General features: G+C 38.1%; 1 protein-coding gene across 1 annotated transcript; it reads right to left on the reverse strand.

Moving 5' to 3' along the window:
- On the reverse strand, nucleotides 1-26,315 carry RAB12 (RAB12, member RAS oncogene family). The gene is made up of 6 exons (XM_065668012.1): nucleotides 25,853-26,315; nucleotides 12,579-12,639; nucleotides 5,147-5,285; nucleotides 4,521-4,610; nucleotides 2,751-2,855; nucleotides 1-2,228 (listed from the first exon to the last, which is right to left on the reverse strand). Exons 1-6 carry the CDS (start codon nucleotides 26,094-26,096, stop codon nucleotides 2,115-2,117), a joined length of 753 nt encoding a protein of 250 aa, XP_065524084.1. The 5' UTR covers nucleotides 26,097-26,315; the 3' UTR covers nucleotides 1-2,114.

Here is a 26,315-nt window from a genome sequence, read left to right on the forward strand (position 1 = left end):
TGTCTTTCTTAAATGCAATCATTTTTAATTTTTGGTACAAGAGACTGGGATCCCAATCTACCTATATACAAACAGCACAGAATTACAAAAAGAAAGTTTATCTAAGTCAAATTTCTCAATTTTTATTAAATTCAAAACTGCAGGAAAAAAATCACAAGTTTCTAAGTACAAATAAAAACAAATCGGCTAAAATAAAATACTTGTCAAATTAAAACTCATTTCCATAATTTTCCCCTTCTTGCTACTGCCCACAGTACCATCAGAAATCCTGTAAGCACTTCGGAAATTGATTTCATCTTATCAATATGATAGTAAACCGGAAGTTTACCATGTAAAAAAGCAAACCATTTAGGCACAAGGTGGCAGAAGACATAAGCACAAATATCAACCACGCTTCTTTACTTTGCCTGTTGAAATCCAGGTGTGCTAAGGACCTGCATGGTATTGTATTCAGAATGTCAGAGCCTACTCAGTGAAATATGGGCTCATCTTTTATTTATTTATTTATTAAAATGTTAACAGTTTGCTGTGTCTTTTTTCCTTCTAGAAAACAGAGAGAAGCTGTTTAAGTCAGTGGTATACTTCACTGGTCTATCCCAGTGTTCTGGCTAGAAGAGTGGCAAAAGTGACAAAATGGGTTCTAGCACCAGAGAATGAGAAGCAGAGAAGCTGTAGTGTGAAAAAGACTGGTTCATACTTGTGTTGCCAGTGTAATTAATAGTTTGGTGACCACCTGCTAAGACAGCATGACAAGCAGACACATGCTGTTTGAAGGTATCAGCTGGGCTAGGTCATCAGCTGCTCTCCCAATAGAGCAGTGATCAAGGTGAACAACTAACATCTGCTGCTTTTCTAACTACACCTAAAGGAACTGTCACACTGAAAATTAAATCATAACAAAATTAAAACAAGTGTTCCATAGTCCAGATTCTACCTTTTACCCATCATTTGATACTTGCAATTCTAATAACAGGTGCGGTTCCACTGTCATTCATAAATACAAAATTTTATTTGCACTTCATTAGTTTAGAAAGACCACAATGTTTTTCAATATCACAACATTCAGGACACACCAAGTTATTCAAATATGTAACTATTGATTTACCACAGCTAAACTAAACAGTGCATTTTAATAAAAGATATACCAAAGATATAATTCACAAATTCATTATCAGACCAAAACCTAACACAGTATTTGCTTGATGGGAATAATTTCCATCATTAGGAAAGAAAATAATTTTACCTTAGATTCCCTTCCCCCCCAACCCTACAGATGTCCAGACAAATACACATATATATTCCTTACCACAGGAAAATGCATCTTTTTTTTTTTTTCTCTTTTAAGAATTTGTCTAGGACAGCAGCATTGCTTTTTATACCTTCTTTTAAAACTTAAATATATCTCCATTCTTTTATTGAAACTTAATGATTCTTGCAACCAAGTTTATGCTTACGCAGAAAATTATATACGCTATCTCAGAGTGCAATCTTAGATCTGCACCAGATGTGATGTTTTGGTACACAAAGAAAGGGTGCAGCATTAAACAAAATAAATAAAAGACTGCCAAAATATTAAACTTAGCTTTTCAATAAATCCAGTCAGCAGAGGATGCTACAGCCAAAAGTGTTTTCACTACATTAAAAGGAAACATAATGCTGATTATGGAAGCTTTGTACATAAAGTCCTCTGTTTTTAAAAAATTTGTCTTTAAAATAGTTAGCAAAGCACCATATACTTATCTTCATACCAGAAGAGCTTCTGCCTGCCTGTTTATAATAACAAAGAACTATTACAACATTTATGTCAAGAATAGGTATAGATTTAATTTCTCCTCCTCCTCGGCCAGAAGTGTGGTAAACCCCCCACCGACTGTACAGTATATATAACACTGGGGCAATGAATGAAACATCATTGTGAGGGAGAGGGGTAATAATTAAATGTTATAGCTGAATCCTATATCGGATCACATATTTGCATATTTACAAGTTAGTGTGGAGCTCTGACTCGAATAACAAAGTGCAATGAGAAACTGCCGAATGATTGTAGTGCAGAGTAGTACAGATACTTTCTTTACCCTCCTGCTCCTATTTTTCACTCTGTATGGAGTAACAAGTCAACAGCAACGGACATGTGGCCTTGGAGGAGGCAGTTCTGGTGGGATTTCTGGCTCTGGTTGCAGGGACAGGATACTGTTGGACAACTCATTTCTTATAACATCCAGTGGCATCTTAAAGAAAAGAAAAATCACCTGTAAACAGTCATCTGCAAAGAACTTGGCACAAAGAACTCATTTCAAGAGTTCATTGTCAGCCAAAGCCTTAATTGAAGGATCTTTTGGTTTGTATGAGTGAACTACACTCAAGTAAGTTGTGTTAATAATTTCTTTCAGAAAAAAGTTACAAGACATGGGTGAAAATAAAGCCACTTCCTAAACTAATTACAACAAATCACAACAGAACTGCCCGCAAATGAAAGCGGGCAAACATACAGTCAGCTGCTGATATATATGGAAGTTGTAGCAAAGAGGAAGTATAGCAAATAGGAGATGTTTACCAAATTTGAAAGCAGTATTTATTAATAAAAGTGTTCAGCAGAGTCTGTGAACTACATCATGCCCATTATGTATTAACCAAAAATTTCACCTGACTGTGCACTCGCCCTCTATGTCCTCCCAACAACTATCAGTAGTCACTACTTAAACACTGACCATTTTTGTGGTCAGAGGTGCTAACACCTCTATGTATTTTACCTTTTTCAGAATGTCATCAACAAGTTTTAGAAATATTTCATCCACATTAAAATTATCCTTGGCACTTGCTTCACAGAACCGCATCCCAGTTATTTGCTGTGCAAACTGATGGAAAAGAAAACAACTACATGAAGATATGCACAAACAGCAACAAACAGCAAAACAAGCACTCCTCATAAAACCTTTAAGGAAAACAAACCCCACAACCTTCCTCAAATCTGTGACTAAAGTCTAATTCAATTAATAATTCTGAATCTCCAAGGTACAGCAAATATTGCCACATATAGATAATTTTCACTTTAAATCTGTTTACTGGAAAAGTGTGCTGCATTTTTCCAGACTTAAGTCCGAGAAACTCATGTCTTCAGTTCACATGGATTGCTGCAGATTGCCAAAGAGTAGGAACTTCTCATAAGAGTTAATCTCAACCTTATTATTAAAATTCAGAGAAGAGAAGTACAGATGTAAGAATTAGCCTTGACTCCAACAGCTGACAGGTAGCTGAAGGAAAACGGTTTGAGTGTGTCCATACTGATCACGTCCTGATGAAGATGGTACTATGGGGGTCACACTAAGACATATCCTTTTATCAGGTTCCTTACCACTTTGGGAGTTGGAAGAGAATGAAAGAAACATGAAAAGGTGAGCTAAATAATCAAGCAGGACTGTTGCCTGTCCTAAGATACTACTGAAAAGCAAATGTTTGGAAGATGTGCTGAGCATTTGTGAGTCAAGTCTCCACTATATAATCTTTCAGAGCCCAAAAATGAGTATCCCCTGAATGACTAGTACAGGTTGGGGGTTACCAGTACAGGTTGGGGGTTGACCTGCTGGAAAGTAGCGAAGGGGAAAGGGACCTGGGGGTCCTGGTGGATAGGAGGATGACCATGAGCCAGCAATGTGCTCTTGCGGCCAAGAAGGCAAATGGCATCTTAGGGTGCATTAGAAAGGGAGTGGTTAGTAGGTCAAGAGAGGTTCTCCTCCCCCTCTACTCAGCCTTGGTGAGGCCGCATCTGGAATATTGCGTCCAGTTCTGGGCCCCTCTGTTCAAGAAGGACAGGGAATTGCTTGAAGGAGTCCAGCGCAGAGCCACAAAGATGATTAAGGGAGTGGAACATCTCCCTTATGAGGAGAGGCTGAGGGAGCTGGGTCTCTTTAGCTTGGAGGAGACTGAGGGGTGACCTCATCAATGTTTACAAATATGTAAAGGGTAGGTGTCAGGATGATGGAGCTAGGCTTTTTTCAGTGATATCCAGTGATAGGACAAGGGGCAATGGGTGTAAACTGGAGCATAGGAAGTTCTACGTTAACATCAGGAAGAACTTCTTTACTGTAAGAGTGACAGAGCACTGGAACAGGTTGCCCAGGGGGGTTGTGGAGTCTCCTACACTGGAGATATTCAAGGCCCGCCTGGACAAGTTCCTGTGTGATGTACTGTAGGTTACCCTGCTCTTGTTGGGGGGTTGGACTAGATGATCTTTTGAGGTCCCTTCCAACCCTTGTGATTCTGTGATTCTGTGACTATGCAGTGCAAGCCAGCTTGTAGTTTACTCTTTCTTTAGATCAAAGACATGCTGCTTCAGTAGCAACACATATATCTGCACATTCCATAGAAGTAAATACCATATGGATTTTGACAGAATGCCACCACTCTCAATATGCTTCTCAGGTTTAACAGGCTGAACAAGACTAGCTATGGACCATCAGCAACAACTCCACAGCAGTTTTGCTTCTAATAGTAATGAAGAATTTGGTTAGACCTGCTCTTACCTTTTCTCCCTGCTGTCGAGTAATCTCTCGATCAACTTCACAGTCCAGTTTATTGCCAACTAACAGAAGCTCTGCATCTTCTGAAGCATACTGCAATTAGAACATTTTTAATGAACTAAATCTAGAAATGTAAAGATTTTGTAACGTAAACACAATATGAAAAAAGGGAATTTCCCTACTAAATAAGGAACCACATCTGTACAGTTTATACATAAACGTTCTTTCCAAAAGGTATTTCAAAAATCTTCAACTTCAATTTTTAAGTTCCATTTTTAAAACAAGACTTTAGAACTAGCTGTTCTAGTTTATCTAAGAATGAACAGAATGACCTTATTTCACAGACAGGAAACAAAACTCGCCCCCAGTGAACAGGTAAATGAGTAATGTTACATATTTCCACTGAGACTTACAACTGGGACAATTCTAGTTCAAGGAAATGGGAATGGACAATCATTTTGCAACATCAATGCATTAATGTTAACTCCTGGCTAAAAGAATCTGCTGAAAATTAGTCAGCATTAGTTTAACAATCCTGTATCAATGCTGTTACCAGTCTTACAGAGTACTTTTGAGTTAAAAATGGCTTCTTACAAAAACTACATAAAAAGAAAATACTTAAGGCCTACCTTATCAATCATTTTCATCCATTTTGGCAAATCGTCAAATGTTTCCTTCTTGGTGATATCATACACCAAAATAATTCCCTTGGCACTTCTGTAATAAGCTGAGGTAATGCTGTTGAATCTCTCCTGACCTGCTGTGTCCCTAAGAAGCAGCAGCAAACATTGGCACAAACATTTCACCAATTTGCAAAGTACAGAATGACTTGGTTTACATTTTAATAAAAACATCCCCACACTCATTAGACACTCTATCTCCAAGTTTGCCTTCTATATGTGGGAATTTCAAGCAAAAAAAAATATAATGGAGCAGCACTTTCAATCATAGAAAGTTTTGTATCCGGACTACTTATCCCATACTAACTTCACCAAGAAAGGCCACCAAACAGTACTACATGTGTCTGAGAATGGAGGTGTCCAGCAGATGAAGCTGGTTTTGTGTTGTTGGGGTTTGTTTGTGAGGTCTTTATGTTTGTTTGGGGTTTTTTGTTTGTTTTAATAGCTCTGAATAAATAAATAAATGAAAAAATAAATGGATACATGCTTAGCAAACACAGCCAGACACCCAATTATAAAATGAGCAATGCACTGATCACTATGATTTGAGCTTTCAGAGCCTTTCTGGATCAACCACAGCAATTCAACCACAGTTCTAAAACTAATGCTACTGGCAAAACTGAAAGAAAAGGGTGAGCAACCACTATGTCATATGGTTTTTGAAAGCAGATGCCTGGCTTTCATGCATGCATCTACTAATGCAGGTGTTCAAGTAACATTTCCTTTTAATTTTTATCACTGTAGGCATTTTGGACAAGGTGTATTTCCTTTAGAGGCTATTTTCCAGCAATGACACCATGTTGCCAGTACTAGCTATGGCTTATGTTCCAAAGAAGATGAGGCAGAAGGGCTATATTTTACTGAACCATGAAAACCAGTGAGCTGCTTTTAATCATCAAGCCTACTTATGGAAGACTTGGCAGTTGAACTAAAAAAAGTAGCTGGTGCATAATCCTAAATCTTAAAATGTGACTGGTATCATAACTGGAAAGTAAGATATAGGGTGCCCCAAAGAGATCAAGCATTTGCTGCTTGAGTTCGGCCTCCAGAGTCAATAGATAATTTTGAAATTTCACTGTTAGAACCAAGCCAAAAGATGGACCAAAATTAAGAGTGGGTGAGCGAAGAAGTTCATGCGTATTGGCACTCAAAAGCTTAAAAAGAACTCTCTTCAGCAGTCACATTTTAGACAAAAGGAGAAGGAGGATGAATTCAGGAATGAAATTAACAATGGAGACCTGAAACACTTGTTACCAAAAAAAAAAAAAAAAATGTTCACGACATGCCACACTGATTGTCCTGAAGAATTAATTCTTTTAAAGCCTATGCTCAACAAGCAGTAGAATTAAGTACCACAAACATATCTTGATCTTCAAAAAGTCTAAGAATTTCAACTAAGCAGGTTTGTAAGTGGAATACTTTCTTCTGAAATTGCCACAAGTGTACTCAATAGCAACAAACTTTCGCTAGTAATTTCACAAAGTAAAGCAGTGTCGATTAGAAACAGATTTGAAACCTCTGCTTCATAGTCTGTGGAAAAATATTGACTTATACTTCACTGCAAGCCAATGGCATTGCAGCAAGGGGCAGAAGAGAATGTATCATATCCATTTTTATTTTATTCAAATCCCATTCTCTACTCAGAACTTCTGAGTTACATTCATACAACGTTTTGGGACTCTACTGAAGGTGAAAACAGGCAGTCTGTTTCCGTAAGGTCAGACCAACTTTAGATGGTTAATTGGTTGCTTTCTTATCACTAATGAGGCATTTATATTAAAGCAATGCAAGTTCTGGCAGCTAAAATTACATATGTAAGTATTACTCAGAGCTAGTAACTCTACTTCTTCGCTATGGTCAGATTTAATTTTTGAAAGGTGTTTTGGATGCTCATTCCATTAAATATTTAGAAATTCTAGTATGAACCGTTGATTTTCCACATATGGATAACTTTGCTTTAGTACTTATGAGCGTACTACTCAGAATAAAGACCTTGTAGAGCAGCCCCTGCCATGTTTTGCTTATCCACCCTACTGGTCAAGCGTATTAAAGATGAGATCCCTTTAGTTCCATCATTCTGCACAGACATAACTAGATGGAAGGTGGAAGGGCATATCTAATGTGGAAGAATACATCAATCCCAGCTTTGGCGAGAATGATGGGAGAAGAAAAACGTTCCTCCCCCCTCCCCCAACCTCCTGACCAATCTTCCCGTTTTCTCTGTGCCCCTACCAGAACACAGAACTAAAGGGGCTATTTCACAGTCACCCGGCTGTGCCTTTGGGTCACTGCTAAGGACTTACAGCAACTCCATCTCTGAGAGACTACCAGATCACTCAGTTAATACATTAGAAAAACAGAGGAAATAAACATACCAATGTTAAACTACACTCCCTGCATAGAGTCATCATAACTGGATAAGCCTAGTGGTAAGCGACAGAGCCAATCATGTAACATTACTCTCTTCCACTCCAGCTATCTCCAACTTCACATTTCCCAATGCCTGCTGAGTGCTGTATCTCCAAGTCTACCTGGCACTATCAGCCTCTCCTCACCCCACAACACCCTCAAGCTCTTTAAGTTTATAGTATTCCCAGGCTGTTGCTCTTCTCAGCTGCTGTACCCCCAGGTACTGAACTCCCCTTTATGTAGGTTGCTCACACAAATATCACACAAAACTTGTAGGCTGGCTTGCTGGCTATTTGAGACACACCACATACTGTGGCCAGTTTAAAAACCCCATGGACAGACAGCCTGGCTAATTACAGTGTATTATGGCTGACTTTCTTGGCCTTACTTTAAGTTACTAACTTCCCCACACTTCACGCAACCAATGCCTCTACTGATGCAGCAAGTTTAAATGAAACCAGTCAACAGGTTTCTGACTGTAAGAACGATAATCCTTTCTTTGAAAAGTGGAAGAAACTAAGATGAATTTCTGGTCTCTATATAACATTGTATTAGCCTTCAAATAGTAAAGTGAAAATTGGAAAACTATTTCTGCAATAATTTTAGAATGCAACCCCAAGCTACGTAAATAAGTTGCTGTTTGAGAAGAGTATCAAGTTCATCCTTCATGTGGCAAATCTCATCTGCTAGCAGCTCCCATCTTATTTTTTCATGAAAATGTGCAGTAAATTCTTCTAATACTGAGGGAAAAATTACAATCCCTAATGCAGAGCTAGTATTAAAAGCATATCTGACTTAAAATGCCTTCTTTCCATTGCAGTGCTGGAGCAACTAAGTTGGTTACATCATTTTCGTCGATGTATTACACTCTTGCAGCTGGAATATTTTAGTAAGAATAGCTATTGAAGCATTAGTTGAACGCTGGAAAAAGAGTTGAGCACTATTTAACTGGGCTAACAGTATGCAACTTCATTAATTTCATAAGTGATATTAAGGGCTACTAGCTTTGGTCAAAATCAACATAACAGAATAAGACAGTTCAATTTAATTCAAACTCAAGAAGTCCAAATAATAAAATACTACAACTTGATCAATGCTTCTGACATCACTAAAAAAACCCCCAGACAACAGATTACCCCTTTTTTAATGCTAAAACCAGTTTTCTTTTATTGATTTTTTTTAAATAAACTGTTCTATTGGAAAAACACTGGTATTTCTAAATTGTAATCAGAAGCAGTGTATGACTCCTTGACTACCTATCATCTGCCATAATAAAATCCCACTGCATGACTGTTGTTCTGCTTCCAAAACAGAAACTAGACACCACTCCAAAAATACAAACATTACACCAAACAAAAGCAAATAAAGAAAACACACAAAGACCATTTTCAAGCGTTGACATGCCATATTCACACTATTTTAGACTGCATAAAGTACAATACAAATACAGTTGATCTTAATTAAAATAGGTCTGGATAATTTTTGCTTTACATAAATGTTCTCCCTAAACGAACACATGGACACACTCAAAACTGGAACAAACAAAACAAACACAAGGACAGACTCAAAACTGTCTTTGGCTCTGAAGATAAATCATTTTTTTATGACTGGTGGTGTGAAGTGGCAATAGAAAGGAGAGTTTTTAAAACACAGATAAAAATTTAAGACTAATTTAACACTTCCACATTCTCTGTGCTTTTATGGACCCTACAAGCAGTATTTCTTTAAAATGTTTTAAAGTTATTTTAGAGGTTGATTCTAGTTGTCAAGCTGAGCTTTCTTCTTCCCATAAAAATTAAGATTTTTTTTTTATATGAAATTATTTATTTCAGAAGACCTGAACAGAAGGAACTACATTCTGTTTTATTCCAGGATAGCTGATCTTTTCCTCAAACTACTCCTCACCCCAGAGATTTGCCAAGACAGTAACTGTCCATTAGAAAATGCCAAGCTGTCAGAATGCGAACATTTTATGAGAAGGAACCAATTTAAACAACCTTCAGAAGCAAATCAAAACTCTTTCCTTGCCAGGTCACCGGCTTCCTTGGCATTAAACCTGCAGAGGTACCAGAGAGCCCCTTTGGCTCCCCAGCATGGAGCTGAGTGTAGTGGTAGGGAACCACAGCTTCCAGCAACCACATCCTTTCACAGGGGAAGCCAAAAGTGACAGCTTCTTCTGTCAGCTAAGTGCCCAAAAGACCCAGGTAAGGGCACAGTCAGACACACTACTGTCCCGCTAGGCAACTGCCAGCACACCTATTCTTCAAAGCATGAAAGGGGGGTTCCTATTATTTGGTCTAGCAAGCTTTGGAAAAACACTGACTAATTCACAGATGCTCTTACTCACTTGGACACTTAAGCTATCCAATAGTTGTCATTACTTTAACCCACAGCCCGAGTTGCATGCATGCAAATTTCTTACAGAATATATGAGCTTGTTTCAGCCAAGAACTGTAATGTGAAAGCAAATATACTCTGTTTACGACTTCTGGCAGCCCAAGGTGCACTACTACTGTTCCACGTGGCATAGAAAATATGGACAGTACTCTGTGCTCTCAGTGCTGCTCTACCATTTCAGACTCTAAGGAGCAGGATTATGCTCCTATCATAATGTTTCCTGACTGAAACTCAGGGACCAGGTAGGAATAGTTACGCTAGAGGTGAAAGCAGACGCCTCTGCTATCCTCAGTGCACAGTATTCCATCAGCAAAGGGATACAGGAGACAAGACCAATTTGTATACTACTCTACTTACAGCAGCAGATGTGAAAGCTGCTTTCAAAAGGATACCTTGCACACCTAACTGCTTGATACATGTCTGACTTGGTGTAATTGTTTTACCTGGTAAATTGCTTTCCTCTTTCGATCTAACAATTGAAGGTACAATACGGAGCTGAGGGAACTGGGATTGGTTAGCATGGAGAACAAGGGGGCAGAGAGGGGACCTATTTGCTCTCTACAACTTCCTACAAGGAGGCTGTGGCGAGGTGCGTTTTGGTCGCTTCTCTCAAGTAACAAGCAATAGGACAAGAGGAAATGGCCTCAAGTTGCACCAGGGAGGTTTAGATTGCATATCTGGAAAAAATTTGCCCTGAGACAGTTGCCAAGCCTTGGAATAGGCAGTGGTCGAATCACCAACCCTGCAGGTATTTAGAAGACATGTAGACGTTGTGCATTTAATGGTAGACCTGGTAATTTTGGGTTTACAATTGGACTTAGTCTTTTTCAACCTAAATGGTTCTGTGATTCTATAACAAAAGGAGTTTATAAATAATCCCAAAAACATATACAACATAATTCAGGATAAATTAGCAAAACGAGTGCTTATCTAATTGCTTTTCCAAAAAATAAGTATGCCAAGACAGTTTTAAGGATAGGAACAGCATTTTAACAGGCAGTTTTAACAGCCACTGTTGGAAAGAAGGTGACACTTACTGGCAGAATTCTGTATTAATGCATTTAATCATATTCTAAAATACTACCTTTTTATATTCGATTTTCTCCACCATTTTAGCAGGGCTTCACACAGGAGTAATGGTCACATTTTAGCAACCTATCAATTTTCAGTTGTCAAAGTTTTCTATATCCTACCAGCATATTCTCTATATGTGGAAAATAATGGCTTAAACGTACCTTTTCCAACAAAACATCACTCCTACAACGTATTTATTCAACATGAAGAAATTGTTTGATAAGCTTAGCACATTTCATAGCAAGAATTCATACCAGGCATACAGTAGCATCTCCATATTGGAATTTTTTTGTTACCTCTGTTAGCTTCAGCAGACCCTGGCTAACAATTGCTGGCTCAACTGCCAGCCTTGTGGTCACAGGTTTCCAAACAGGGACAGATGATGGATGAAGACATGCCACTAACATTCAAGTATTAGGTGACTGATGATACCAAAGATGAAGCAGCAGTTAACTCAGAGGGAAGCAAGACAGACACATGGTGTGACAGAGTTGATGGTGACCTGCCAAGAGGAGTTAGTAAGCTGAATTTACTGCATCCATGTAATTAATGAGAAACCACCAGAATATCCCAAAAGTGTAACAATGAGTATATTTAGAGCTTCCTCCCTGCTATGAACTGTTAGCGACTTTAACAGTTTAACTACAATGCCAATTATGCATCACACACTGTTAATAAACCAAAGCTAAGCTTCTACACAGCAGTATGTAAGATTAATGTATAGAACATAGCTGGTTTATTCTCTCATAAAAATGTTCATGTATTGTATTACTTTGCATGACAAAGGAGCTCTTAAGCTCAATAATTTCTGAACTATAAAAACTATATTTTATCATTGACATGGAGAATCATTATCAGAAAACATGTAAACTACTCCAGAAAGGAAAACTTAACTCAGACTTTGAGCATTCTGCCATAGGACATCGGTATCAGTTAAGGTGTAGTTTTATTTCTATGGATCATTTTACTTCTCAGTGCTGTTTTGAGTGGATATAATTCACTTAGTCTTGAATGCCCTTCACTTTAAAGTTCTTTAATATAGCTCCAAAGAGACAGCACTAACTATACCAAGTTTTAGAAAAACAGTTTAGAAAACACTGTACAGTTGTTTTAGAATTGTTTTTACAATTAAAGTCAGTTTTAAACAGTCCAGAAAATAAATAAAACCCAGCAGCAGCAGTGAAGTGTTTTATATAGTGCCTATTTAACACAGTCACCTTTTGTTGTTTGTAGAGCTCCTAATTCTGTTTCTTATGTAGATGATATCATTCTTTTAGGAAAAGGAGCTTGAGACCTCTTTATCTCCCCTTCTTCCCCTTTCCCCTCATAAAATTCTGAGAACTATTTGGTTTTGCTTACGTCTTATGGGAATGGCAGAGAGGAGGAACAGGGTAAGAGCTAAACCAGCTTATTACAGTTAATAGTATTAGACAAGCATATTAATTCATGCTAGAACATAAAAATTAAAACATACTGCTGGTTGCACATTTGTTTTACTTACCAGATTTGTAATCTAATTTTCTTTCCTCTTAGCTCTACTGTTTTGATTTTAAAATCAACACCTATAAATAAAATACAGCAAACAGAAAAGGAGGAATAAGAAGCAAAACTAATGAGTGGTTTTTTTTTTTTTTAAATAATTTTAATATCAACTTATAACAGTAAGGGTTTGCACCACTATGGGTCACACCAGGAACATCATGGGGATTTGATAACCACGATATAGTCTGTGAGCCTTCCAATTTGGCAGCATCACACCATAAACCTTCCACTTTGTGCAACACTTCCAGCAGCAGGTAAACCCAAGGGAACAGTAAAACAACTGGCAGGGTATGTCTGTTTCCTCCCTATTCACCTTGACTGTAAAGTACAAGCTTGCTCTCCCTCCAACTGGCACAGATGCCCTGGAGCCGTGGAGTGAACCAATCCCTCCACATCAGCTTTGCTCTCTGTTAAAAGAGAACAATACACGTCTGGTTTCCAAGCTGGATGCTTAGCTTCTGTAAAGCACTTTAGCAGATGCGCTGGAATAGTGGCTGGTTTTTGAAGTTTGTCAGCACTGTCATTCTTAATTCCTGCAAATACATATTAGCAAACTGCTTAAGATTTAGAAAGGGTATTTAACTTTTATAATTTCTTTTATACCTGTAAGGTACTTTTATCCATCATCTCAAAACTCCAACTGTATTCTGAATGCATGCTAAATATAAATATAAGATAAAACCATGAAGACCTTGTTATACAGAAAAAAAATCCTTCTATTAAAAACAAAACAAAAACAAAACAACCCTAGGCTGGCAATCAACAAGTGAGACATACTATGATCAAACAGTACCTAGACACAAAAGATTACCACCTCAACTACAAGAATATTTCAGGTTATAAATGTCGTACAATATCATAGCGTTTGTAGATTGTGAACCTGTTGATTTTAGTATGTATGTGTATGAAGAGTTTTGCTTCAGTTCTTTCTGAACATCATCCTTCATAACAGTGATAAATCAAATAGGGGGAAATAAAAATACAAGAGAACATGGTACAGACTCATACACTTAAAACTCACACAAAAGTGCAGAAGCATAGTGTGAAACACTTTCACTACTTCACATACAATTGTATAGCAAGGACTGGGATGAAAGTAAAGAGGAAAGAGATTTTTATGTCCTCTAACTACACATTTTCCCAATGTCTGCCCTTGGTAAAAACTGAGTGCCCCTGCTGATGTTGTTAGAATCAAGACTGGATTGTAACTTTGAAAAAAAGGACTGAACTTGGCCCTTATGCAAAGCTTTTAAAAAATCCTAATAATTCAGGTATGGGGGAAAAAAAGTGCATTTTACATCCAGAAAACCAGCTACACATTGTTGACTTGGCATATATTTCAAAATGTTTTAAAGACAGTTACGTCTGTAAAGTTGTTGATATGAGACAATAAAACGGAGTAAGTTTTAAGAAACTAGATACACTTTACTGATTGAAATATAAAGGATACAGTCAATTCCATTTTTATCTCGCAAAACACGTTGCCACTATTCAGCTAGACTAAATAAATGGAAGGATCACTGATCTTCATTCTCCTTAACAAAAATCCCTTTGAACAGCTTGCATTTGCACATCACATTGTGATAAAAGTATTTGTTATCACCATAACATTTGTCCTCCTTCTCCATGTCCTTAAAAGCATCTAACACACTTATTCACCAGTTCTAGGAGAATTAATTATTCAGGACATATGATGCTTATACTTCACTTACTAAAATTTATCCCATTCAAATCCTAGTAAGGTTCTTCGCCAGTACAGCAACTAAAGAGTTAAACTTCTTTGTACTATGGCCTACAATTTTAATGGCAATTTTCAAGTATTCACATGCAAAATAATAAAAAAAAAAAAAAAGAAGAAAAATAGAATGATTATCATTTCAGGGCATTTATTAAACCTAACATTAATAAACAGTTTCCACACTTTTGAAAAACCACCATCTGTGTTAGTGTAACAGCAGAAGAGAGTGAAATGATCCAGCTATGCTGTACTATCCAAAATACGGGAAATAAGAAAAGCAGTATTTACAAGAATTCTATTAATGAGAGGGTTTTCTTATAAAGAGACACACAACCATTTCTACATGTCTTCTCTACATAAATGCATTCAGACTATGAAATACAATCATCTTAATTGTCATAGCTTTGTCTACAGCAAAGACAGGAACTTTACTTGCTAAGGATATAATAGGTATTCACTAAAATTGCTTCAAATCTCTCATTTCTTAAGGAAGTTTGAATTAACCACCCACGTCTCAACTCCAATTCTCAATCCTGCCATTAAGTCATATACAACATAGTATACAATATGCCTTTCATCTGAGAAGTTAGGTTAAAACAAAAAAAATAATCTTGCTCTTGTCTCCCACAGAAACGTAAGCAGAAAGAAGGTGGGTATACAGGTGGGTATACTTGTCTTAGGCTAAAAATTATACTGGTAGAGGAGCTTGATTTAAGCAGAGAGAGAATATAGCTCTGCTGTTTAAAGAACAAGCCCCACTGTCACACAGCAAAGGGAGTCCAAACCATGTCCAATCCAAAATTATGTAATAAAAACCTTCAAAGAAATTTCATGCAAGTTTCACTAACTCCACCAAAAAATATTTTTAGTTCTGTAGAAGTGGTTTATACAAACCAAGGAACAAAAAGGTTTTGTTGCATTTTTTTAAAAGGAAAAATAAATAATGAACTATAGAGAGAAAATTCACCTGTTATAATAAATTTTTAACTTGGGACTTCCTGGGACTAGCAAGTACAACATATGAAGTAGAAAACAGCCTACATATTGAAGAGACAGTTTTAAAAAATGTTAACAGCGTACTTACTTCAAAGGCAGATCTTTCTATTAATCATCTTAAAGTTAGACCATGAAACATTTCCCCTGTTAAATTTTGCAATGAGCAGTTTTGGAAAAGCAGATTCTTCTACAGAACTGTTTGAATTATTTAACACTTAAGTCAGATAGCTCGTCAGAACTAAACAAAGGTTGCTCAACTGCTTTTCATAATAAGTAATGCTCTGCAAGCATCAACACAATACCAAAAGCTTCATGTCTGCCAATATTGAAAGAAAAAACCTGGCAACTTTCCTTTTGCACAAGAAGAAACAAATTCCTAAACTTGTCAGGTTTCATTACCGTGTTTCACCATAACCCTGCCAAAGGTAGTGCTTCAAGTTTACGTACAAATTAGTAATTTAATTAAAACAGCAACACAGTAATTTGTTTTCCACTTCAATTTCGAGTATCATTTTGAGTTAAGAAAAAGTTCAATGAAACAAATTATTTAGCTTGATTAATGTCAGTGAAAATACCTCAATGAAAATTTTCTCTATCCATAAAATTACTCCAGCTATTAAAAACAAGATGAAAAACTGTTAATGTTCTCTGAAAGTCAGTCAGAAAACTAACACTTTCCATTATTACAGATAACAAATACTAGTCACACATGACATTCAGAGTTACACAACTGCACCTTTTCATTGTTTGTACTTGCAGTTGTAGAACAGAAGATTTGGACTAACTCCTGAAAACTCCCACTCTTCAGCAAAATAACTGAAAACAATTCTTTTAAGTATCTCTATTTGGCACAGGATATAGAAGGTACTATGTCTGCTCTTAGGAAATGGTGTTTGGGGTTTTTTTTCAATCAACACAGTGTTGATGCCAGCAATACTTGATAAATTCTTTAAAATCCTTGTTCAACAAACTCTTAATTTACAGTTGCTCTAAGCAAGATACATGTTTCTCAGTCTTGTTAAACCTGATTCTAAGACATGTTAAGTAGAGGCAAATTGTCAGAATTTTTTCAGGTTTCATGCTGTTTGTAATGATGGCTGTAGTCTTTGCACAGTTACTACTCCCATAAGCCAGATCCCAAAACACAACTAATACCCAAGGTTTAATAAAATTGTGCATTTGTTCTGTGTTCAGTCCCACCAGAGGCTACTTGAAGCTATACAGCTGCATGAACAGTGGTGTGCTAAGACACATGCACTGACAGACAGGACTGGTATAACACTCTACTAGCACAGTTACACCAACACGTTTCCCACCATGCGCCTCCAGTTATGGTGGGTATCACCTGAAAGAATGTCAACACCAGCTAACACAAGCCACTTAAGCATCCTGTGTCCTTAATTATGAAAATAGAACTGAGGGCATGGTTTTGTTTGTTTGTTCAACAAAACAGAGGAATCAGTAATTACTGTTGACAACTGCATCAAATCTTAACAGCATGTCTTATAAAAAGAAAGGATTTTAGAAGGCTCTCTTCAGCTTCTACAACACCATCAAACTATTGCTGGTTTGCATGCTACCTAGTTTGCATTTTAAGTGCCTGCTGGATAATTTATTGTTAATGAATAACCAACTCCGTGTCAGTGGAGCCAACAAGTTCATGTGCTTATGATCATACTGAAGTGTGCCCTTTGCCAGGTCACAGTGATGTGAGGGGAACCAAAAGGCTTATCACAATCTCCCCTGGAATTACAAATTCAGCCTCCTATCCGCATATCAGACTTGCATGGACCACAGGCAATCAACGTATTCAGTTGTTCTAAACTCATTACACTCACACCACTAGTAAATCCAGATCACCACCTCTCTTTGTATGATTTAAAGGTGTGCATTTCGGATGTCAGAATTTGACACCCATTTTTCTCTGGAAAAGGTTTGTTTTCTGTTGTTCCCCCCCCCCCCCCCCAACAATCCAGACAACCCAGACACATGTCAGAAGTAATGAAAAAGGCACAAAAATACAGATCTCAGCCCCCAGTTTGGGTTTCTGATTTTTTTGTACCTGTTAAGTGTTTCAAAGTATACTTCTTCAGCTTGCCCTACCACTAGGAACTACAAATGAGCTACTTCCCTTTCCCCGCAGGCTAGGTACACATCAAATAAGGCATTGAGTATAGTAACACTTATATGGTGTGTGTAAGGTAAGACTATTACGTAGGTATTTTCAAATTTTTATACAAAGCACATTGTCTTTGTTAACAGCACATGAACTTTAGATTAAAAATATGCTTCATGCAAATGAGAACATCTATTACAACAAGCACTCAATTGAAACTATGTTTTTTTTTTCCAGGGAAAATAAAGGGCTAGTAGAATAGAAGAGTTGTTTTTTGTTGTTTTGGGTTTTTTTTAAGTATATTAAACACCCTGTTACACAAACTGTCTGCACTCCTTTCAAAAATAAACAGCCTTAAAGGAAAGAAAATAGACACTCAAAATAGAAGTGCACTAATGAAGTTCTAGATAAGGGTAAGTCAGTAAGGGTGATTTATCTTCTCACTGAACCAAACTTGAGACCGTTCCAAACTTGAGACTGAAATCCAATAAAAATGGAGTCTAGCCCAGAAAAGACTATAGCATATTATTTTCTTGCCCCAAACAGGAAAGAAAAATTATCTATGAAAGCACAAACTGAAACATACACAACTGGGTCTAGCCTCTCTCTTTAAAGCAAAAAAAAAAAATTGTTTAGGAATAAAACAAATAGTGAAAAAACTTCTTAAAATGTATTTCGCATTTATGTTTTCAATACTTTTTTTTCCCCCTCCCCACTAAGTGCCAGAAAAAGGAAGTGGAAGCTGTTTTGCTTAATGCACACAGTGACCTTTCTGAGGCCAAGATTTCCTGATAATAAAGTTGAAGGAAGAACTGGGAAAACAGATGCAAACGGAGCACAAAAAAACCCCTCCAACTAAAATCAATTCCAACAGACTCAATTTGCATAGGCCTACTAGTGATTTGCATCAAAGCAATTCGATCAGTGAAAAATAATCAGACGGCATTTAAAGAAACACAGTCAGTTTAAACAATCAGAAGTTGTACATTAATTAACCATTAGAACAAACATATAATTCAAAGACCACAACAGTTTATTTAATTTGGACATCTGACAGCATTATATAGACAAATTTTCTTAATTTCTGCTACAACTGATGACTGAGGTCACATGCTTCTTGAGCTAAGAACCAGCTTCATTAGTGCTGGCCTGTAACTAAGTACCGTACAACACTTGGACTTACCCAGAAACTATTGAAGTCAATGAGAAAATGCTCAATAGCTTCGATACTGATTTGTACCATCTTTCTTGAGATGGGGGAAGCCAACAACAACAAACAGTACATGGTGGGGGGGGGGGGGAGGGCAGGAGAGGGGAAGATTACAAAAACTGTTTGGAGAAAAAACCAAATCCAAACACATTGTATCTTATTTTAACTTAAGCTGCAGGACATGCAGTTAATTTTAACACACACTAAAGCAGAAACACCTCTTTCAAACTGCATGTTATAAATTAAGGATTTGGAAGCATTATTAGTCAGATATGAGCCAGTCTGGATATTATTTTAGAGGCAGGTAAAGTACATTGTCCATAAAGCTCCAGCATGTAATCCTAGAATGACTGACACGCAGACATTTGAGAACTGCTTGCCTAAAATAAAAATGTACCCGTATCTCAACTGGCAACCGTGCTACAGACCAGAGTGGAACAGATAAACCAACACCCAGAAAAAAATAATTTATTAATGTATATGTCATGACTAAATTTTGAAGGTGTAATTTTAATGAGTTTTTGGGACACTATGGTGATTTTTGAATGTCCATCATACAGCCTTTAAACATCCCAGATCTTTAGTACTTCCAAACTCCATGAGAATGGAGAAAGTTACAACTTCTTTACGTTCTTGAGGACAGTAAATTCAACCTTTCATAAAACATAGGCTTTTGGCACTATTTATGGCACAAAGTTCAAAGTGTGCACTAAAATTTTGATAAACAGAATGAGGTGGAAAGGGAATTTGTAAGGAATAAGACTCAGTGTCTACCTGAACAAGAATTAATTTCAAAACTGATTACAGACAGGAAAACATAGTGAGCTACTGGTCTACCACTACATGACACGAACAGAAAATTGCATATGAAAAAAACCTAAATTATTTAATGAGCAGCACTATCCAGATTCTAAAAAGGTGGAATATATTTCAAAATAAGACTAAATTTAGTGTTTTGGTTTGGATATTAAGTTTTCCAATCCTTGGCATATCAGAAGAAATAAGTTATAAAGGTGTTGCTATATGCTGTTAAATAGTTGCAATTTTAACAACTGGAAATATTAACCCTCCTGTTTGAGGACAGCCTAGTGAAGATAGTTTACAAAGATTTCAGCATGTTTGTGATGAAAAGCACTCTAAAAATCCTGTCTCTTCCATTTTTTAGTATAGGTAAACTATAATTCTTCTGCATAGGGCTTGCACTATTTTTATTAAATGAACATTTAAGTTCCCAGAAAGAAATAAGAAAGTCCATAACCGAGACTCATAGGGCCTGACTGTATTTTTTTCCTTTGCTACTGACGTGCTCAGCTGTTCACAGCAGAGACTGAGTTTGACAGCTGCATTCCACTCTCCTTGCAAACTAAACTCAACATTCAACACCATTCAAGTGGTCTCTTCATTTTGCCTGTTGCTTTATTTGTACATTCTCATATATGTATTAACTAGGGGTCTAGAAGGTGCTCTGACAGTTCTGTAGTGTTGATATAAACCAGTACCTGCATATTTCTATCAGCTGAAGTTAACATCTAATTTACAAATGAAGAAAACAAAGTCAGTTTCATATTTGCTTTTCTTTGCAAGCTTTTGTTACCATTATGCATAGAAAACAATTGCTGACTACACCAAATGCTGTAAAATATGCTTAGTTGACACATAAGGCAAATCATGACTTGCCTGGTGCTTTAGGCTGCTGTAGTCTCTTGCGTCAGTCACAAGTGGCTACACTGCTCCTAAAGGTAAAATACAGCTTGCAGGCAACACAGGCTTCTACTGCAAGTTGCATTTCCTAAACTCATGGTTACAGAACTGAAAACAAACAAGACAAGTTCATAGGTACTCTCTAATTATCATAAGGTTTTGCGCAAGTCAAAATTGTTTTCTATGAGAGTTTCCAACCTCCTGCTCTCTTATATTTGTAGTTTGTCAAATAGTTGCAGCACCATTAATGAGACACTTGTTTACTTACACTATTCCTCCCTAGCCAAAAATCCAATATATAAGAAAATATATGTATTAACACCCTAGACATGCAAAGATAAGAATGGTTGATTCTCACAGAAATACTTATCACTGACCAGAATTTTCTTCCTTTGTTTGTACAACAGCAAAAATGTATCAGTCTGAGTTCACAGCTGATTTTGTGTTAAAAGCAAGAACATCTTTCTGCTATGTGGTAAAGCAAGAGACACTTATTTCTACCTTTTCTTCCCTTTCCCCACCCCAACTAAGTTTTCAGTGCCATCTTATGGAAGGGGAAAAACAAACTTTAAGGAAAAATTAAAATATACTTATCACAAAGAGCACACACACATACAAGCACAGAAAAAGATAAATGTTGTTCTAGTTGATACGGGATGTTTTTCGGAAAATTTTATATAGATAGTTCTTCATCTCAGATTACACGAAGTTACTAAACTTGTTTTTAAAAGAATTTTAATTATTATTTACAGAAAATTATTTTTCAAAACCACATGCCACATTTACAGCGCTTGTGAGAATAAACACTGAGTAGGTAAGTGAAAAACTGAGGAGCAACTTCAAGGGCAGCTCTGAAAAATGACTAATTAATACTTTTTAAATGAATAGGCTAATACTTTTAAGTGAATATAATTATATGACAAGCCTGTGGGAATGGAACTTAACATTTATGTTGTTAGTCCACATTCTTTAAGGATAAGGAGAACAAGGAAAGGGTTTGAATTGTGTCAGAACCCCCAAATATATGTATGCATATATGTATTTGTATATATGTATAACATATATACGCGTGCATGGATTAAAACCAGAAGCTGCCTTCCTTAAAATTATAAATATAAATATTATAAAATATAAACCTAAAGTTTTCACCACTGATATTGTTTATTTGATGGATGTTAGGCATTCTTCATGGACATGGGTATTTTAAAAAGAACTGACAGAGAAGACTGCTTGGAAGAAAAAGCTACGGAGTGCTGTAAATCTAATGAGTTTCCAACTTACATACCATCTCACACTAACATCAAAGTAAGGTGAAACAAGGTCAAAGAGTATTTCTGTGAGTCAAAGAAGTCTTACACTGCAGTATATTTACATGCCACTGATCTGGATCCCACAGGCTACTATTCAAAACAGATCACAGGTGGCCACATTTCCATCTTGATCCACAACAGATCTTTCCATTACAGACTTATTTGAGTAACTCCACCTGTGATTTTGCTTGTAAACCAGGACTGAAGAAACCTTCAGTGTTTACAAGTCCGACTGTAGTTTCCTGTGAATAGCTCTGTCCTTACCAAGGACAAGGCCTCTATCCTGGGATGCTTTCAGACTTGGTGGAAAAGAGCTGAAGGATAAGACTAGGCCTCAGAAACGTCACATACTAAGCCAGCATGTAAAAGAAAAGCCAAGGAGCTCAACTTGATTGGAGTGGGAGAGCCAGCCATCTCAGAGGTGAGTCAGTGCAAGGCCTCAGGGTCAGAGATTAAAACCCAGAGAGAAGGGTACTGCTTGCAGCAAAATTAGGTAGACAGGAAATACTGCTGAGTACAGGAATTTTTTGATCTGTCATGGAATAAAAACAGAGGAGAGAGACTGGGAATGAGCTAAAATTTGGTGTATGCAGGTAGGACAGACAACTGTGAGACTTGGACAGATCCTGGGAAGAGAACAGAGAACTCTGCTAAGTAAAGGGACTCTGATGAAAAAGAGGATGAGATAGCACCATAATATATATATATATATAAATTATAGCATCACCACTATGAAGATCTGAATTAAGATGAATTTCTTTCAGAATAATAACTACTTGGGGAAGGGTAAGGAGTGGGAAGAAGCAAAGGCAAGCATTCTTCCTTCACTTCCCATCTTTGAATCTTTTCACAAATGAGGCACTGAGTATTTATCCACTACTTTTGGAAAGATCATCCTTTTTCATGCCAAATTTGGCATTCCTATTTTTAATTGTCAAGTCTGAAAAACCTCCAAGTGACAGTTTTGGGTTCTGCTCCTGTATGAATAATGCAGGTGCATGGGAGTAAGGTAACAAATCATAAACAGAAACAAACTGTATTAAAAAAAAAAATGCATATTTATGTTTGTTGACAAAGCTAATATGATGTCAATATCACCCATGGACAAGTGTTAATCCATTACAGAAAAGAAGTTACCGTAACTCCTCTGGATTTAACACTGGCAAGAAGAGAGTAATTTTACATCATTGCAGATACAGAGGAACATATCTAAAAACAATTTCTTCACCCAAACAAGTAATAAAAATAGTTATAACCTAGTAGTAAGAACACACATTCAAACCCTAGCACATAAAATTGGAAACAGCAACATTATTTCTGTCAAGCACATGCTAAGATCAGTAAACATTTGAGCATATTGAGTATTCTCAGTACTATGTAAATAGCAGATTAAGTAGACACAATATTCTATGCAACTAACTTAAAGCCCAAAATAAATACATCAAAAGAATTTTAGATCAACCGCACACTGTGTGCCGTTACGAATAATGTGCTGAAATCTGCCAAGCTATTTTTGAACACTTTCAAAGAACTTCAGTGTTTGAGACAAGACTGAAGACACGTTGATGTGTTTTTATTACAGAATTTACTTTACCAATCTGGCAATGCAGTCTTCTTAAATTAGCATTAAAATATTGTATCTTTCTTAATTGAATCCACACTTTCCCCTTTTCAGCAGATACACTTTTCAAAGACACAGCATTATTATCCTAAACTGCACTTATTGGCAGGAGATGGCCAAAGATTTTGGACATATGCATTTCTTCCAGTCAGAGAAGACCTTCAAGTAGCCTGTACACTTTCATACAAAAGGTTAAGTGTTGAAAGTTGTTTTGTTTGGCCTATACTTCCATGGGTTTAGAATTAAATCAGAAAAGGTGGAAACCACAATAAAGGTAAGGGAGTAAATATGTATTCTAGCGTGGTATTTAAAATACAGCTTCACTAATATAAGGCAGATACAACAAATTTTAGTTGTTTGCTTGGTTACATCGCCCTTTCAAATTTGATGTTGAGGTATACTTGGTTTACAAAACTTCCCCTGGAATCAGATCAGCCACAGGGTTTCCAACAGCATTTCACAATATGTCACTTGTAACTCTTGAAAACCACTGCAGCAAGTGGTGGCAAAGAAAGGGCTTTATGATTTCAACTGTGTATCAAAGTCTGACCTCAGGTCATTTTGGAGTGTGGGTTATTTTCAGTTTACATGAAATGTTAATAGCAGAGGTTACTTTTTTTTACTCTGCAGTTTAAAAAAGTAGGGTGCAAGCTGTGAAAAGCTCTTTCACTTGGCAGTCAAAGGATCCGGGGGAATCTCAACAGCTCTCACTTTTAGTTGGAGGACCTTGAAAGAATGCCATTAGTGCAGGTCTTTCTAGATGTATTTTGGTACAAGCTGTTTCCCTATGGTGCTTTATGTTGGCACACTTTGCACATCAAACATTACGTAATCTTCTGTCTAGCAGCATACCACATTTCTTTCCTGTTTCTTTTCCAAAATAAGGAAGCTTCTCTGCTTCAATCACTGTCTGAACTATCTAGTAAATCAGTTTTGCTTACAAGGCACCAGCCTGGAAGTCTGAACTGGGGTCTAGAGAACCCACTCTCACTTCGCAACATTTGCATCAGGAAACTAACCCTAGGCTCCAGGCAGCAGCCCAACCTTGAAGGAACCCTTAATGCTGGTCAATCCAAAGAAGATGCATGTGAATTCAAAACAACATACAGACCTGCAGAATTCATAAATAACATGTTTCACTATTAGTTCTACTTCCTCAGCTGTACCATATCGTCAATGAAATCTGTCCATCTACAGAAGTCATCAGTATTTCTTAATTGCAACATATCACTTGAGAATTAATGCTTCTGATACATTACCACTGTCTAACTTCTACAAAGTTACCAGTTTCAAAACAAAATTATATAGACACTAACCATGCTAATATGCACTACCAGATTTTGATTTTTACAGGACCTAGAAAAGAGTGAAATAACTTATAAAATACACACTGAAATTAAAATAAAAGTAACTGTATATTGTTTTGCCACCAGAACACAGTTTTGGAGAGTAATAATTTGGTATCTAAAAGGCAATACTATCACTTTTCATCAGATGCCGTAAATTTCCTCACATTCCAAGCTACAATTAATCTAAGCATACATACTATCCAATGACACAGAGTTAACAAGCACTTTGCTGCAACACTCAAGAGTTCAACTCCAAGGACAGGACTCAAATAACAATGCAGACTAACTTGCTTGTTTTCCTTCTTTTACCCTTTTGCGTATATTAAAAGACAGCAGGCCTTAAATTACCCCCAAGATTCATACAGATGACTAAACCATAAATAAGACAGTGTATTACACAACTAGGTTGCTCTCTAGTTAGCTATGCGAAGAGTGCAACACGCACTGTGCTCAAGAGGCACTACTCTTCAAGAAACAAAACATAACTTCCTCAGATCTAACATCATGGGGGGCGGGGGGTTCTTGATGAAGGCATAACAGCAAACTGAAGTTAATCAGACTATGGTCTGGAAGAGTGTTTGAAGTCCCACTGACTACACTGAATGCACACTCTGCAACTTTTCAACTCAAGAAATACTTTTTTCTCTATATGCAACACCTAAGGCAATAACCCACAAACAAAACCCACAAAACCCCAATTTTACCAACCATCCCTAATTTACTATTTTTTTTTAACCTGTGCTCTTTGTCATCAGCAAGGCTGAAACTGAATACCCAACACCTTCTCAAAACTTGCAGTGATGTAACTAGGCTGTCCACGATGTTCCTGTCAAGAGATGGGAAGTTCGGCAGCAAGGGCTCGCTCCCCACACTGCCCATGAGGTTTCCACTGTGGAAGTTGGAGGAACCCACCCGGCTGGAGTAAACCTCGCTCCGCCGGGCGGAAGTGGGACGGGGACCACCACCACGCACCCTGAAGGGAACGAGGCCTGGGAGGCCCCGAGGGAACACCCTCAAGCCGGCATGCGGGGAGGGGGCCAAGCTTGGGGAAAGGCGGGCGAAGGGCCAGGGAAGGCGGCAGCCACACAGAGTCCCTCGTTCCCCCGGCCGGGCCCTGCAGCAGGGTGGGCACAGGGGGAGGACACCCCCCTCCCCCGGGACGGGAGGGGCGCGGCCAGGCGAGCTCCCTTACCCACAGTGGACTTGCAGGCCTCGCAGAAGGTGTCGTCGGTGAAGCGCTCCATGAGGCTGGTCTTGCCCACCCCCCGCGACCCGATGATGATCACCTGCAGCTTGAAGTCGGCCGGGCGCGGCGGCTGCTTCCTGCGGCGGGACTGCCCCCCGGAGAGAGCCGGCGACCCCGCCGCCGAGCCCGCCCCGAGGTCTAGCCCGCCGCCCCCCACCCTGCGCTGCGGCAGCCCCGAGCCCGGCTCCATCAGCGACGCATGCGGCGGCGCCGCGCTGGCGCCGCGCTCCCTCGCCGCGCCCCGCGCTCCCGCCCTCCCTGCCACCGGCGCCGACACTGCGAGGCAGCGGGCGGAGGGAGGACAGGAAGGACGAGAAACGGCCGCCACCCGGGCCGGCCCGAGGGGAACAGCAACACCGACACCGGCAGGAACGGGAACTGCGCCGCCGCCGGGAGCGGCGCACCCAGC

Source organism: Lathamus discolor, chromosome 2 (genome assembly GCF_037157495.1).
Source record: "Lathamus discolor isolate bLatDis1 chromosome 2, bLatDis1.hap1, whole genome shotgun sequence".
In the NCBI taxonomy this organism is placed as follows: Eukaryota; Metazoa; Chordata; class Aves; order Psittaciformes; family Psittacidae; genus Lathamus; species Lathamus discolor.

What these genes read in the sequence shown, in the direction of transcription:
- RAB12 (XM_065668012.1), bottom strand. Translation starts at nt 26,096, where the DNA reads ATGGAGCCGGGCTCGGGGCTGCCGCAGCGCAGGGTGGGGGGCGGCGGG. An exon ending in GGCCTGCAAGTCCACTGTGG is followed by an intron (nt 12,640 to 25,852) that starts GTAAGGGAGCTC and finishes TTTTATTTATAG; the next exon opens with GTGTTGATTTTAAAATCAAA. An exon ending in AAAATTAGATTACAAATCTG is followed by an intron (nt 5,286 to 12,578) that starts GTAAGTAAAACA and finishes GCTGCTTCTTAG; the next exon opens with GGACACAGCAGGTCAGGAGA.